The 15,759-nt window shown below is 39.5% G+C and overlaps 1 protein-coding gene across 1 annotated transcript; it reads right to left on the bottom strand.

Annotated features, from left to right (window-relative positions):
- Window positions 1-11,340: 11,340 nt before the first annotated feature.
- LOC133782077 (probable WRKY transcription factor 9) lies at window positions 11,341-15,381 on the bottom strand. Its single transcript, XM_062221256.1, has 5 exons — window positions 14,981-15,381; window positions 13,340-13,480; window positions 12,768-13,196; window positions 12,531-12,644; window positions 11,341-12,223 (listed from the first exon to the last, which is right to left on the bottom strand). Exons 1-5 carry the CDS (start codon window positions 15,320-15,322, stop codon window positions 11,519-11,521), a joined length of 1,731 nt encoding a protein of 576 aa, XP_062077240.1. The 5' UTR covers window positions 15,323-15,381; the 3' UTR covers window positions 11,341-11,518.
- Between the last annotated feature and the right edge of the window lie 378 nt (window positions 15,382-15,759).

Here is a 15,759-nt window from a genome sequence, read left to right as displayed (position 1 = left end):
AGCAAAGGGCTACACACAGAAACAAGGAGTTGATTATGAAGAAACTTTTTCACCTGTGGCCATGGTCAAATCAATCTGCATACTCTTATCCATAGCTGCATGCATGAATAATGAGATTTGGCAAATGGACATTAAAACAACTTTTCTGAATGGCTATCTTGACGAAACCATTAACATGTCTCAATCAGAAGGGTTCAAAGTTAAATATCAAGAGCAAAAAGTTTGCAAGCTTCTTAAGTCTATTTATGGAGTTAAACAAACTTCGAGATCTTGGAATCTTAGATTTGATGAAACAATCAAAACGTTTGGTTTTGAACAAAACGTTGATGAACCTCGTGTTTACAAACAAATCAAAGATAAGATTGTGGTATTCCTCGTTCTTTACGCTGATGATATTCTACTCATTGGGAATGACATAGAAACATTATCAAAAGTAAAGAAATGGTTAGCTGAGCAATTCCAAATGAAAGATTTGGGAGAAGCCTTTGGGAATTAAAATATGTAAAGATTGAAAGAACAAAATTTTGGCATTGTCTCAAGCATCTTATATTTATAAAGTGCTAGAACGCTTTGGCATGCAAAAATCCAAGAAAGGAACTATGCCTACCCGTTCAGGAGTTAAATTGTCTAAAGAACAATGTCCACAAACACCTCAGGAAGAGGAGGAAATGAAATAGTATCCCTATGCCTCTGCAGTAGGTAGTCTAATGTATGCAATGTTATGCAGTATGGATAGTCGGTCGTTATCAATCCAATCTTGGATTGAGTCATTGGACAGCAGTACAGAACATTCTTAAGTATCTTAGACATACTAGAGATTACATGCTTGTGTATTCAGGTGGAGACCTAAACCCCACTGGATATACTGATTTTGATTTTCAATCAGAAAAAGATAGTTGAAAGTCGGCATCTTGATCAGTTTTCACACTTGGAGGAGGTGCTATAGTTGGGAGAAGTATTAAACAATCCAGTATTGCAGACTCAACCATGGTAGCCGAATACATAGCAGCTTGTGAAGCAGCTAAAGAGGTGGTGTGGCTCAAGAAGTTCTATATTGATCTGGAAGTTGTTCCAGGCATGGATAAACCATTTGTTCTGTACTGTGATAATAGTGGGGCAATACCTAATTCAAAGTACTTTGCATGCTGAGAGTATGTAGAATTGGATCAGATGTGATTTAATAATACTTATTTAAAAATGTTTCGTAGAATTATAAAACACATCAACTGATGATCATATACAAACTGATCTTAATACTGAAGTTACTATGAACTCCTATATATGATATTTGGTCCTTTGATTCGTGCATTACAGTTTGTCAGAATGATCAAGCTAAGAACTATTGTTTTGGGGACTCAATTATGTATATGGCTGAGGACATAGCTTAACAAACATGGAATCTATACCTTCTTATAGATTGAATGATGGTTCCCTATTGGGTTATATTTTGGAACTAAAAATATTATTGATGTCAAATTCATAATCAGATTATGAATTAACCTTCACTGGTAAAATCAATGGTACACTAGGAATAAAGATATAATTAAAAGGGTAAAATGATAATTTTATTCCCACTTAATGATGAATCGTCAATAGAGGATTAATTTGTAGGTAATGATTATATAAATGGACACTTTATGGTTACAATAAAGTACTCAGTAAATATATGTCTTTAATTATCAAGAGTTCTGTTGTACCCTAAAAATTAGCACGGGTCTAGTTACTTAGTTTGGGTACAGCTGGTAGATGAATACGTGGAAAAGCAGCAAAGTATAAACTCTGGTTAATAATGATGTGATCAGCTTGAGTTAGGACCTGACAACACAACGTACAGGTTGTTATCAAAATGCCTATTAGGATAACAATCCAATTCGAGATCTAAAATGGTCGGATCCTCATTTGGGTGCTCTGAGCTTAATACGAATTAAGGTTCAGATAGTCTTTGAACACCAGCTCGGGTAAGATATTCACCTCGTGGAAACTTGGTCAAAACGCATATTGAAGGATCCCAAGAGATTCAGAGGCTCCTTATACTCACATTAATGCCCAGGTTGTATTGCATATCTAACATTTAATATCTCAGATAGCAGGAGTATATTCTATTCTCTTATCAAATCATATCCCAATATAAATGAGAATAATTTGTATTAAATGTATACCCTATTTATTCACCAGTTACCCAAACTTGTCCAGGAAATTCCCCTATAAATATCAAAGATAATGGACAGGGAAGAGGGATGACCTTTTTGTATCACTAAAACTCTGCAGAAATTATGAGGGAAAAACAATAATATTGTCTCGTGGACTAGGTGGATTTTAACCACTGAACCACGTAAAAGTTGTGTGTGTACAAAATGGTTCTTATTATTTCATTACGGTTTACAATTTAGCACTAATATCCCTATTAGATTTCTTAATCTACTGTTGGCAAAAAATCGCGTCAATAGTTTGGTGCTTTCATTGAGAGAAAATTAGTGCTTCACAAGTTTCAGTCGACATTCATCATGGTGCTCACTTGATCGATGAATGACAATGATATGGAACAGCCTGGTGGGCAGGAGGCCCATCATATCGTTGTTCCCACTCAAAGGGGTCCAAATGTCCAACAACGTCCTGGGAACCAACCGGTGGGCCAAGACGACGCTGGGAGTTCAGCGTCACTCCCACCAAATCCTAATCTAGGATATTTTATTGTCGTTGAGATTGAAAATGCCTAATTAAGAACCCATCTCTCAAGGGCAAACAGACAGATAAGGGAGGTCTTGCTCAATTACCCCCTCTTGCAACTGATATTAATGTCAAAAAGAGGCAAAGTAGGTCTCATAAGTCCCACAGGAATAATCATTCTAAACCTAGTCATTCTATTTGGACCGCCACTCCGAGCTCTGTGCCTTTAGAGAGAAGCCATCGAAGTGCCTAGCCCACTGGTCATCACAGGAGTCATCATCAGAATGTCAGTCGGTCAGTCAGAACTGCAAACCCTAGCTATGTGCCTTCTTCACAGATTCCCAGGGATGCCAACAACAACCCACCACGGCGAGCTGAGACAAGTTCACGGAGGCAAAATGCTCCAGTGAATCCTCCTATTCCACTATCAGAACCCCAGGCACAGATAACTTAGGAGATTGGGGTAGAGCTAAGGCAGGATAATTTAGTTCGTCTTGATGGAACGAGGATAACTTCGCCAATAAGGCATCTGCCATCACTGGTTAGACATCCTACACCACCTCGCCCACAAAGAGATGCTCTAGCTCATGGGAATAGTAGGAAAAATCCTCCTCCATCAATAGATACTTACAACCCACGGGCCCGTGTTGAGAATCCAGGTCCTCGATCTCAGCCATGGGCCATAAGTTTTGCAAATGGAAGTTACTGTACGGGGAGCCAATGTGGAGGTAGGTCTAAGAGCGACCTGATAAATCACTTGAGCTCAGTGCAAAGTCCTCAGTATGATCCACAGCCCGACCTACACGATCATCTGAACTCACAAAAAAGGTATCCAGCTCGTAGTGAGGATGTGAGTTATACTCAGCGTGAGGGAGGTCCATCTATTATACACGACAATGGGAATGTCCCACCTAACCAAGCTCGAACTTGGAGGGAAAACAACCCATTAAACGTGTACAATAGGATGGGAGTTATTGAACAGCCCCCAGCTAACCTAGAGACCAAGGACCTAATGTAACACCCTGAATAGCCAGGACCGCTACACTGTGTACTTGTAAAGGTGCAACACTTGCTAATCAAGTCATTTAATCAAAACGTATCACTAAACCATAAATGTGCTAGAGTTAAAATGGTTTTGGTCTCAAAAGAGACATTTCATATATTTTTAAACAGATTTACATATGGGATCCCAAAAAAAAAACAGTGTTTAAAGGTTAGTTTACAAAATTTCCAAAATACAGACTACCATCAGCCACTCTAAGGAAAAACATACATTTATAGCTTTTCTGTTCCTGTTATTCTCTCAACCGTGGCGGCTGAGCAGCTGGTCATGTACATTCCGCTCACAGAGCTCTTGAAGTCAGGGTTAATCAAGTTTGCCCTTGCCTTTACCTGCACCACATAGCACCCGTGAGCCAAGGCCCAGCAAGAAAACATATTACACATCTCAACATTCATATCAAGAGAACAATTCATCAAGCATGATTAACCACTTAACATTCCACATTAATCTCATAGCATGTAATCAGAATCAAAGATGCAACTAATCATTAATAACAATCAAATCACATAATAACTAGGGCCGACAACTTAGGCCGAACCCTCTGTTTACCCCACTGGCTCCGGCCTGCTTAAACCGAGCTCAGTGCATAATAAGCTGTCCTTAGCTACCAGTGGCCGAGCCGCGCCTTGTGCGCAAGTGTAACCTTTGGCACTCTTAGGCCGTTGGTTTAGTATTTACATGGCATAATACCATCCTTTTCAATGCATACATATTAGGGAACCCTTAGTCCCATTACAAATACACAACCAGGTGCAGTTTTCTTACCTTTGGCTTCCAAGTGAACTAGTTACGAGCGATGCTCCTTGAGCGCGATCCGATCCCCAAGCCCTAGCTTAGAACCTAGTCACAACCAAGATAAAGGATACCATCAACAATCTTAAATGAGCTTCTAGACAAAGTTCTAGTCTCCGGAACATTGAACTTCACCAAACATGGTAAAAGATTCAATCCCGAGCACCCTAGGTTAAATTCCCAAGCCTAGAATCTCAAAATCCCAAAAACCCTTAAGGGCCGCGGCATTAGCCACCCATGCCGCGGCATGGCCCCAACCAGAGACCTCCCAATGCCCAAAAAAACTAAGGGCCATGACCTACTCAGACCATGCCGCGGCCCGCCCTCCTTCCTCAGCACACATCAGCTTCGAAGGGCCGCGGCTCACCAAGAACTATGCCGCGGTCCGACCCCTTCGAACCCATAAAAACCTCCATTTTTAACTCTAAAACCTCATGCAAACTCACTTAAAACTACCCCAATTCCACAACTCAATTTTCCAAAAACTTCCCACAAGATTCCAACAACACAACCCAGCTGAAACCTAGGCTAGAAACCCATCAAAAACCCATTTCAATTTCTGAAACTTTCTAACTTAAGAACACAAAACCCAGCCATGAAAACACTATAACTCAACCATTAAACCTTAGATTAGAGCTTACCTTAGCTGCAGAACCACTTCTCTAAGGAAAATCCAAGTCAATTCCCAAGCTTTTCCACCTTAATTCTGCCTTTAACATCAAAATCACAACTATCTCACTACTCAGCCATAACTCATAATTTCTAACCAAAAAGAAAGGAATTCAATGCTTACCTTAGTACTGATTAAATTTCCTGGATGATTCTTGAGCTAAGCCTCTAAATCACTCCTTCAATCCACTGAATTCTAGTTGAATTCCTCTAAAATTTTCAGTGTTTTTCCTTGAGAGAGAAGAGAGAGAAACGGGCTGAGAAAAAGAGTCGGTCTTATTTTATTTTACTGTTTTCTACTGCTCCTTAAGTCTATCCTTAGGCAATTAAGCTAACCCCAAAGCTCGGGGTACCGGAAACGTCCCCGAGGGCAAAATAGTAAAATTCCCCAATATTCCTGCCTAGACTTCCTAACCTCAAATATATCTCCATATATTTATTTTCATAACCCGGTAATCTAAAAAACCACCCGATACCTACAATACCCCTTGACTTGTCCAAAGTCAAGCATTAAGACCCGTTGTGACTTTCCCACTATCTAGCTCCCTAGGATCTCCTCAAGTTGCCCACTGCAGATTTACCCACATAATAATGTGGTTCTCACAAGTATAACATTTAATCACATTTATATTCATATAATCATACAAGCATGCTTATCATGTAATCATGCATTAAATCAATAAATTCACACATAAACCAATTATGCCCTCCCGGCACACTAATCAAGGCCCTTAAGCCATATTAGTGATTTTGGGTCGTTACACCTAACCCTTGAGTGACTGGATTTGTTGGAGGAACAGATGAAGAGGCTCTTAACTGGAAAGGGGATAGACGATTGCGACTCAAATGAGGAGCTCGAACCTTTCGCTCCAAACATTGCAGTAGCTATGTATCCCATTGGCTTTAGGATGCCGACCATGCCAACATTTGATGGAAACACAGATCCTTCCGATCACCTCGAGATGTTCAACAAAATGATGATGGCCCACAATTTCGGGCTCGATCTAAGATGTATCATGTTCCCCGCAACTCTGGTCGGGCCTGCCAAACACTGGTTAAAATAATACAAGAAGCATTCGATAAGCTCGTGGAAGAATTTGTCTTCCGAGTTTGAGAGAGCATTATGAGCTTCACAGGCGGCTCGAGTAGAGGCCGATTCGTTGGCCAATGTAAAAAAACAACCTGGTTTATCACTAAAAGCATATCTGAGCAGATTCACCAATGTTGCAGCACGGGCTAGGGACGCTGATGATAGCTCCAAGCTCATGGCTATGAGGACAGGAATCCTGGTGGGAGGCGGCCTATGGAAATAACTCCAAAAAAAAAGAGTTAAAAGTGTAGATGAGTTCTTAGCCCGAGCTCATGAGTGGATAAACCTGGAAGAGGCGCGATCTGATGTTGCAGGAACCAGCCAGGCCCCTATCCAACCCGTTGGAGCGGTGGCAGATGTTGCAGCTACGTCTCAACCTGTTACCCATAATAACCAAGTGGGAAACAACAAGAGGAAGGGGAATGGTGAGGGCGACCAGAACTACACGAAGAAGAACAAGTCTGTGGAGAAATATGTGGTCCCAACCTGGAACTCCACGTTCCTATGCTTAGGATCAACGTAGCTTTTCTGTCTACTCTGCGAAGCGAGCATTCTGGCTCAAATCTTCTCAATAGCTTCATTAGTCTTTTGAACCATGTCTGGCCCCAAATACCTTCTCTCACCCATCTCATCCCAATGAATGGGTGATCTGCACTTCCTTCTATATAACATCTCGTAAGGAGCCACTCCAATCGTAGACTGATAACTGTTATTATATGAGAATTCGATCAACGGAAGATACTTACTCCAAGATCCCTTGAAGTCAATCACACACGCCCTAAGCATGTCCTCCAACACCTGAATCGTCCTCTCAGACTGTCCGTCAGTCTGAGGATGAAAAGTTGTGCTAAACTTCAACTGAGTCCCCATGGCTCTCTGCAGAGCTCCCCAAAACTTAGAGGTAAAGATAGGGTCTCGATCAGATACAATAGACTTTGGAACCCCATGGAGATGAACTATCTCCCTCACATACAACTCTGCATACTGTTCTACTGAGTACGTCGACTTCACTGGCAGAAAATGAGCTGACTTGGTGTATCTGTCCACTATCACCCACACCGAGTCACAAAGTCCCACTGTTCTGGGTAGTCCTCCCACAAAATCCATTGTAATGTCCTCCCACTTCCACTCTGGGATACCCAAAGGCTAAAGCAATCCCGCCGGTCGCTGATGCTCAGCCTTTACCTGCTGACATGTCAAACATCTAGCCACATACTCTACCACATCCTTCTTCATCCCGGGCCACCAATATAATGTCCGTAGATTTTGATACATCTTTGTGGTACCCATATGAAGCGAGTATGGCATAGTGTGAGACTCATCCAGTATCTCTCGTCTGATCCCCTCATCTGCCAGAACACAAATCCGTCCCTGATATCGAAGCATACTAGTCTCAGAAATAGAATAATCCTTAGCTGTCCCCGCTAAGACATGTTGCCTGAACTCCTGCAACCGCGCGTCCACCAACTGACCCTCCTTGACCCGCTCTATCAGGGTCGACTGGAAGGTAATATTAGCTAACTGGCCTACCACCAATTCTATCCTTGCCCTGGCCATCTCATCAGCTAACTCCCTCGAGATCTGGGTGGAACTATACAATTGTCCTGGGCCCCTCCTACTCAACGTATCTGCCACCACATTGGCCTTCCTAGGGTGATAAAGAATATCGCAGTCATAATCCTTAACCAGCTCCAACCAACGCCTTTGCCTCATGTTCAGATCCTTCTGAGTGAAGAAGTATTTCAAACTCTTATGGTCAGTGTATATCTCGCATTTTTCCCCATACAGGTAATGTCGCCACACCTTCAGTGCGAATACCACTGCTGCTAATTCCAAGTCATGAGTAGGATACCACTGCTCATACTCCTTCAGCTGCCGCGATGCATAAGCTATAACTTTCTCATCCTGCATCAACACATAGCCTAAACCCATCCTCGATGCATCACAATAGACTACAAACTTTCCTTCCTCCGAAGGAAGACTCAGCACAGGTGCAGAGATAAGCCGTCGCTTCAACTCTTGAAAATTGTTCTCACACTTCTCTGACCAAACAAACTTCTGATTCTTCCTCGTCAACTCTGTCATCGGTGAAGAAATCTTTGAGAACCCATCTACGAACCGTCTGTAATAACCTGCCAACCCAAGGAAACTCCGCACCTCCGAGGCGTTCCTTGGCCTCGGCCAATCTCTTACTGCTTCTACCTTGGACGGATCCACCTTAATCCCTTCTGCTCCAACTATATGCCCAAGAAAAGTCACCTCTCCAAAACTCACACTTCTTAAACTTGGCGTATAACTGGTGCTCCCTTAACCTCTGTAAAACCTGTCGCAGACGTTGCTCATGCTCTGCCTCTAAGCTGGAGTATGCCAAGATGTCATCGATGAAGACAATGACGAACTGATCCAAGAAGTCCCTGAACACCCTGTTCATCAGATCCATAAAAGCTGCCGGGGCATTGGTCAAACCAAAAGACATGACCAAGAACTCATAATGCCCATACCGTGTTCGGAAGGCCGTCTTCGGTATATCCTCATCTTTGATCCTCAGCTGGTGATAACCAGATCGAAGATCAATCTTTGAGAACATCATCTTTCCCTGCAGCTGATCGAACAAGTCATCAATCCTTGGTAGAGGGTACTTATTCTTGATAGTCAACTTGTTCAATTCTTTGTAGTCTATACACATCCTCAGAGTCCTGTCCTTCTTCTTAACAAACAACACTGGAGCGCCCCACGGAGAATAACTAGGCCTGATGAATCCCAAATCCAGAAGTTCTTGCAACTGTATCTTCAATTCCTTCAACTCTGCTGGTGCCATCCTATATGGTGCCCGTGATACTGGTTCTATCCCCAGTGCTAACTCAATCTCAAACTGAATCTCCCTGCGCGGTGGCAACCTTGGTAGATCCTCAGGAAATACGTCTAAGAACTCACACACCAATCTGGTCTCTCCCGACCCTGCTGGCATAACCCTGGTAGTATCCACCACACTAGCCAGAAAACCTATACATCCATCCTGTAACAAGTCTCTGGCTCTCAATGCTGAAATCATGGGTACGCGGGGTCCAGACATCGCACCCACAAAGACAAAAGGATCCTCGCCCTCAGGCTCAAAAGTCACCATCTTCTTCCTGTAGTCAATAGTAGCTCCATACCTAACCAACCAATCCATCCCTAAGATCATATCAAAATCCTCCATATCTAACTCAATCAGATCCACCGAAAGTTCTCTACTATCAACCATCACTGGCAGTGCCCTAATCAATCTCTTAGAAACTACCAGTTCCCTTGTAGGCAATAAAGTCTCAAACCCTGCATTCCGATATTCACTAGGTCTACACAATCTATCACTCACTTTACTAGAAACAAAGGAGTGTGTAGCACCAGAATCAATCAATACAGTAAAAAGAGTGCCAATGCTAGAAAGCTGACCTGTCACTACCGAGGGACTAGCCTCGGCCTCTGCCTGAGTCAAGGTGAATACTCAAGCTGGAGTCAAGCTATCCACCTTTCCTGCTTCACCTTTCTTCACTGTTGGGCAGTCTTTCCTGAGATGCCCACTATTCCGCACACAAAGCAAGCCTTGGCCCGACACTCGCCCAGATGGCGTCTTCTACACCTCGGGCACTCCGGATAGGTCCGCCATGCCTCATCGCTACCCTGACGGCCACCCTGTCCACCCCGACCCCTCCTATCAGGACCAACAACGGTCAAAGTGTCATGAGTCTTTCTCTTGAAGTCACCGGGGCCTCCGCCCCTACCTGCCCCTGAATAAGGAGGCACCACTCTGCGGCCCTCGCGTCTCACCGCACTCTCCTTCCAAATCTTGTTCTCCGCTTCCTCAGCAGTAAGAGCCTTCTCAACAGCCTGGGCATAAGTTGTTCCTCCAGGTACCGTTGTAATCCTAACATCCTGGGCTATCATAGCATTAAGCCCCCTGATAAATCTATCTTGCCTAGCAGCATCAGTAGGCACAAGATCTGGTGCAAATTTCGCAAGTCTGTCAAATTTTAGGGCATATTCAGTATCGGTCATATTGCCCTGCACCAAACCCACGAACTCATTAACTTTCGTTGCCCTGACGGCAACATTGTAGTATTTTTGACTGAACAAGTCTCTGAAACCTTCCCAACTCAAAGCAGTAACATCCCTGGTCTGCGATGCCACTTCCCACCAGATGCGGACATCCTCTCTCAACATATAAGTGGCACAGGCCACTCTATCATGCCCCTCTACTCTCATGAAATCCAGAATTGTAGTAATCATGGTTAGCCATTGCTCGGCTTTCAATGGATCCGGTCCACCCTTAAAGATTGGGGGTTGCTGCTTCCTGAACCACTCATACAACGACTCTCATCTGTTCCCAACCTCCCCCGGTTGTACAACTGGTACCACTGCAGGTGGTGAAATGTGCTGGCAAAAGTGTATGATCTATTTTTTAAAAATTCGATAGACCTTTGCTGACGCAACCCCGAATTGCGCCGGCAAAAGTCTTTGTTTTTGCCGGCGCGTTTCACTAAATGCGCTGGTAAATGTTTTTTTTTAAAGCCTTCTTTCTTGCAGTGAATTGTGCATGTGTCTGTAATCACATCAACAAACCGCTCAAATAATAAACATAATGTAAAAGAAAAGGCACATTTCAATGATTTCCATAGTTTGAGAGGAATTTTTTTCATACAAAAAATTTTGTGGGGAAACTCCACAAAGATCATAGTTCGGGGTGAAAAATAGTTTCTTTTTCAAAATTGATGTAGGTCACTTAATTATTGCCAGACATTTGTTTTAATTTATCTTCTAGTTTATTGCTTATTTCTATGTGAATATATTAACAACATAAAACTTTCATGTATTCCTTAAAAAAAAACTAAATTAAAGAAAATAAACATCAATGTGAACATTGTTTATCATATATTGCCTTGAAAGCAGTTTAAAAAAAATTATTTATCGCAGCTGTCAAGTGCTTGTCCAAAATGTGTCGACTGATTTAAATTATTAAATTTGAGGTATGAAGGAAAGAAACTAAGGATAAAATTATAAGTACATTAATTCCACAACAAAATTAAACGAAAGCCATTACGATATTATAATTTAGTTTCACTATGAAATGATTAACCAAATATTATTCGAAATCTACAACGTATAGAAGCAATGATACATATGTCTGTATTTATCACCTTTCAATTTTTCTTTAACTATGAAATTTACTATATTTTATTTGATGATGTTCTGTCTTGCTCTCAAGGTGTTTGACGAATTGCCTTACCGTTGGCGGAGAGATTTTCAAGCACCCAATTATGGCTAGAAGAGCCATTTCCACTATTCTCTCCTTCTTTAGGATGCTCAAAAGTACTTGATGATCCAGCCGTATTAGTAGTTGTAGTTGCATGATTTTCTTTATTCATTAGAGACGTAATAGCAGCGGCCACAGCAACTCTAAACTTGGGATCAGAAGCTATGGCGGTCACATTCTCAGCCATTGACGTCTTTTCCTCACCTTGCCAAACGCCGTCGTTTAATCCCGGCGGCCTAGCACTCGATACGAGGCTTTCGGCGACACTACCCATTTGATTATATGTTGCGAACTTGTTTGGAATGTTCCAAGCAAAATTGTTGGCTGGCTGATGATGGGATGAGGATGTGGGCAAAGGGAACTGTGGGGTGTTATTTGTGAGGTCAAGAACAATCCCTTTGGAAGGGTCATTAGGGTTAAGAGTCCTAATGTTTGAGTTATATTGGGACATAGGGTTTATCAGCATATGAGAGTAGTTGGAGGTACTTCCATGGTGACTAGAGTAAGGGTTATTTGAATCTACTAACATATAAGAAGATGCCCCAGCAGATGTGGTTGAAGCCATGGCTGTTGCACCCACTGGGAGTGGATGGTTGTGTGTTCCTTCATATGTTGTTATGAGTATGGACATGTCCTCTAAGCACCTTTGCACCTACACAGAGATTAATAAAAGATATAGTTTAATATACATATATGCAAGACCTGTGACAATTCAACAAGCTAGTCATATACAATACATACAAAGAACTCTCTTCATAATTTGACCAAGTTTCTTTGCATATCGTTTGGAAAAGATTTGGATGAGATTTGAATCCTATTCTCAATTATAATAATTCATTAATTATGATTAAAAAGGGACTACTATATATAATATAAATGCTCGGTGTTTGTGTATAACTAAGCATATGTATACGCATTTATGCAAGTGTTTATTTATAAATATATATATTTATTATTACCTGTTTTCTTACTGGACATCCCGGAGCTACAGTGCATCGATAGTAAGCTCTTGGGCAAGGGTTTCCTTTGGATATTTTTTGACCATATTTTCTCCATTGGCAACCGTCGTTCATCTACGCACAATAACATAATATTTATCAAAACCAATATGAAGTGTAGATCTTAACCATTATTTCTTTGTGAAATATATATATAGACATACAAGAAATTTTAACAAAATATTAGCAAAAACTCACAGTGGCTGCTTCACATCTTGCTCTCACTGAAACCCTAGCCTTTCTGTTAGGTGGGTTACCATTGCCGACGTGGCTAGTTATCCCAGCAATTTGATGATTATCAGTTCTTTGAAGCTTGTTTTGCATTGCCAATAACGAGTTGTTATTATTATTATTATTATTATAACTTGCAAAACCCTCCAGCTTGTTGCTGTTGCCACTCTGATCTTCCTCTTTCTTCTTACTGTTATTTATACGTTGTTGGTCTTCTTCCTTATGATTAGTGCTCGACTGTAGCCTCAGTGACAACCCTAATTCATGACTCTCTTCAGCGGCGCTCTCATGGGTCGATGGCGGCGATGGAGATTTACGCTTATGATTCTCACTGTCTGAGACCTTATTTGAACTATTTTGTTGAATGTCGTGTAGGGAAAGGAAGGCTAACGTATCCTATATATACACAAATATATATATATATATGTTATATCTGTCATCATGTAGGAAAATTGTTTTGTACAAGTAATCAAAATTATGATTGAATATTATTATATTATATATATACAAATACCTTAAATATTTGATAGGGGACTTACCTGCTTTTTGGGGTTATTTTGTTGAATGGAGGCGAATTTAATTTGAAGATCATAGTAATCTTTCATTGTTTTTTCGACAACTTTCCTCAATACATTGTTTTCTTCTTTCATGCGGTTCATCTCCATTTGCAGCATGGATAACTATTAAAAGGGAGTTTTATCAGTTACATATCTATTGAAATTATATCATACATTACATAATATATATGTGTGTGCACATTTATATATACATAGCTTTAGTTATATTTGTCAATTATTTCGTTTGCAAAGAATTATATTTACGTCTCTATAATAAGTTATAGGGACTTTAATTATTATTATAGGTAAATTCGAAAAGATAAATCGATCTAAATCAATGAAATATCATAATCAATATCCAAACACAATCCAAAGACCAATATAAAATCAAAATCCACTCTAAATACAAAATTATTTTGCATGCATTTAAATTTAATATCTAAATTAAGGTGTTTTTTTGTGTGCTATGCGCCAGCAAAAGTGATCTTTTTCAGTAAAAAAAAAAAAGCAAAGAAATATCATTAATCTTGTAGTAATAACAAGTTAACCAAAATAACAATAATAATAAATAAAGAAAAAATTGAGATTGAAACAATTGCAAATGACAGACTTTCATATATGTTTTAATTTTAAGAAAACAATGTTTCTCTAATAAATAATCCAATAAGATTAAAAGCTCACAACAAAAGTGATGGGATAAAATTAAGAGTTAATATCATATATATTATTTCTGATCTATAATCATTACACATGCATAAAGAATCAAACAAGTAATTTGTTTTTTCTCTTTCTTGATCTACGGTTCTGATTGGTTCTTTTGGAGGGATGCATGGCAATTTTCTCAATTACTGTCGCATTGTAAGCCCAATGTAGTCACGGATTTGCTCCCTTTATGAGACTTTTGTCTAAATAGTAAGTATATTGTCAATTTTTATGATGAGTACATCCTATTGTTATATTGAAAACCTTATTATATAATTATATGATGAGTAATCCTATAAGGAACTTAATAAACTATTATGTAAATTACACGAAATATAAACGATTAATTGAAAGCATATATATGGTCTCATGTACAGAACACTACTGTAAAGAACACAAAAGAGTGAGAATTATGTAGGATCCAGATGGAAACTAGTTAATAAGAAAAGTATATATATATATATACTAGCTTATTATGATGGGACTTTTTGTCAATTTTACGATTGTATCCTATGTATAATTAGCTACAGCTTATAAATTTGTCAAACATATTATCTCAAAAGACTATATATATAAATATAAATATAGATAGAAAAAGCCTGTTATTAGGAAATTTAATTGTTATTTAATCTAGATATATATAAGAATGTGTATATGTGGTCTATATATATGTACATGTATGCATGCAAGAATTATGGCAACACACACACCACATATATATATATATATATACATAAAACGCAGAGAGAAATTAAAGATGGTTCAAGTTGAAATGATGGAAAGTTTTAATGAGGAGAACTGAATTCATATATAAGAATACTATTTATCATGTGTATACATATAATTAAGTTTAATATACTATATATATGCTGCACATGATATGATGATAAAAGTTTAAGTTAAATTTAAATTATACTTAACCTCTTCTGGCTTCATGATATTCTCTTGCAAGGATTCAACTACTACTGATGCCTCATCTTCTACTTCACCAGCTTCTTTGCTACTATGCACTTGCACTAATAAAATTGGTTGATGAACTTGATCATGATCTAATACCTTATTCCCATGATGATCTTGATCACCATCACCATCATCATCATCATCATCATCCTGTTCTTTTGATTCTTCATCTTGATTATCTTCTTCTTCTTCTTCATCATCATCATCATCATCATCATCATATATATCTTCTTCTCTAGAATCAATTTTCAGTGACAAATAATCAATCTCCATATTGATCTCTTTGTCTTTTCCTTTTCCCATTGAAGAAGACAAAGTTTCAGAATCTCTCTCTCTCTCTCTCTCTCTCTCTCTCTCTCTCTCTCTCTCTCTCTCTCTCTCTCTCTCTCTCTCTCTGTGTACTTATATAGCTTGGAAACGCTACTTTTGAGGCACCAAAGTCAATTCCCCCGTCTAAACGATGTATTATTATTAGATACATATATAAGGACACATCTATAGTCTGACTTTAAATATTGGTGCACTTAATTAAATAAACACAATTAGTAATTGTTTAAACAATCGAAACTATATAGTTAATTTAATCGTCACACCATGACTTTGGGCATCTACATTATTATATTATATTATATGTATTTAATTTTAGCGTATAAGTATACATTACTCGCCCTTTTTTTTGTAAAATGTCAATATTATCCTTTGAAGTAAATGTTAATCTCAAAAAACGGTATGGTCATTTT

The sequence above is a fragment of the Humulus lupulus genome, chromosome 6 (assembly GCF_963169125.1).
Source record: "Humulus lupulus chromosome 6, drHumLupu1.1, whole genome shotgun sequence".
In the NCBI taxonomy this organism is placed as follows: Eukaryota; Viridiplantae; Streptophyta; class Magnoliopsida; order Rosales; family Cannabaceae; genus Humulus; species Humulus lupulus.
This window is presented reverse-complemented; position numbering and strand designations above follow the sequence as displayed.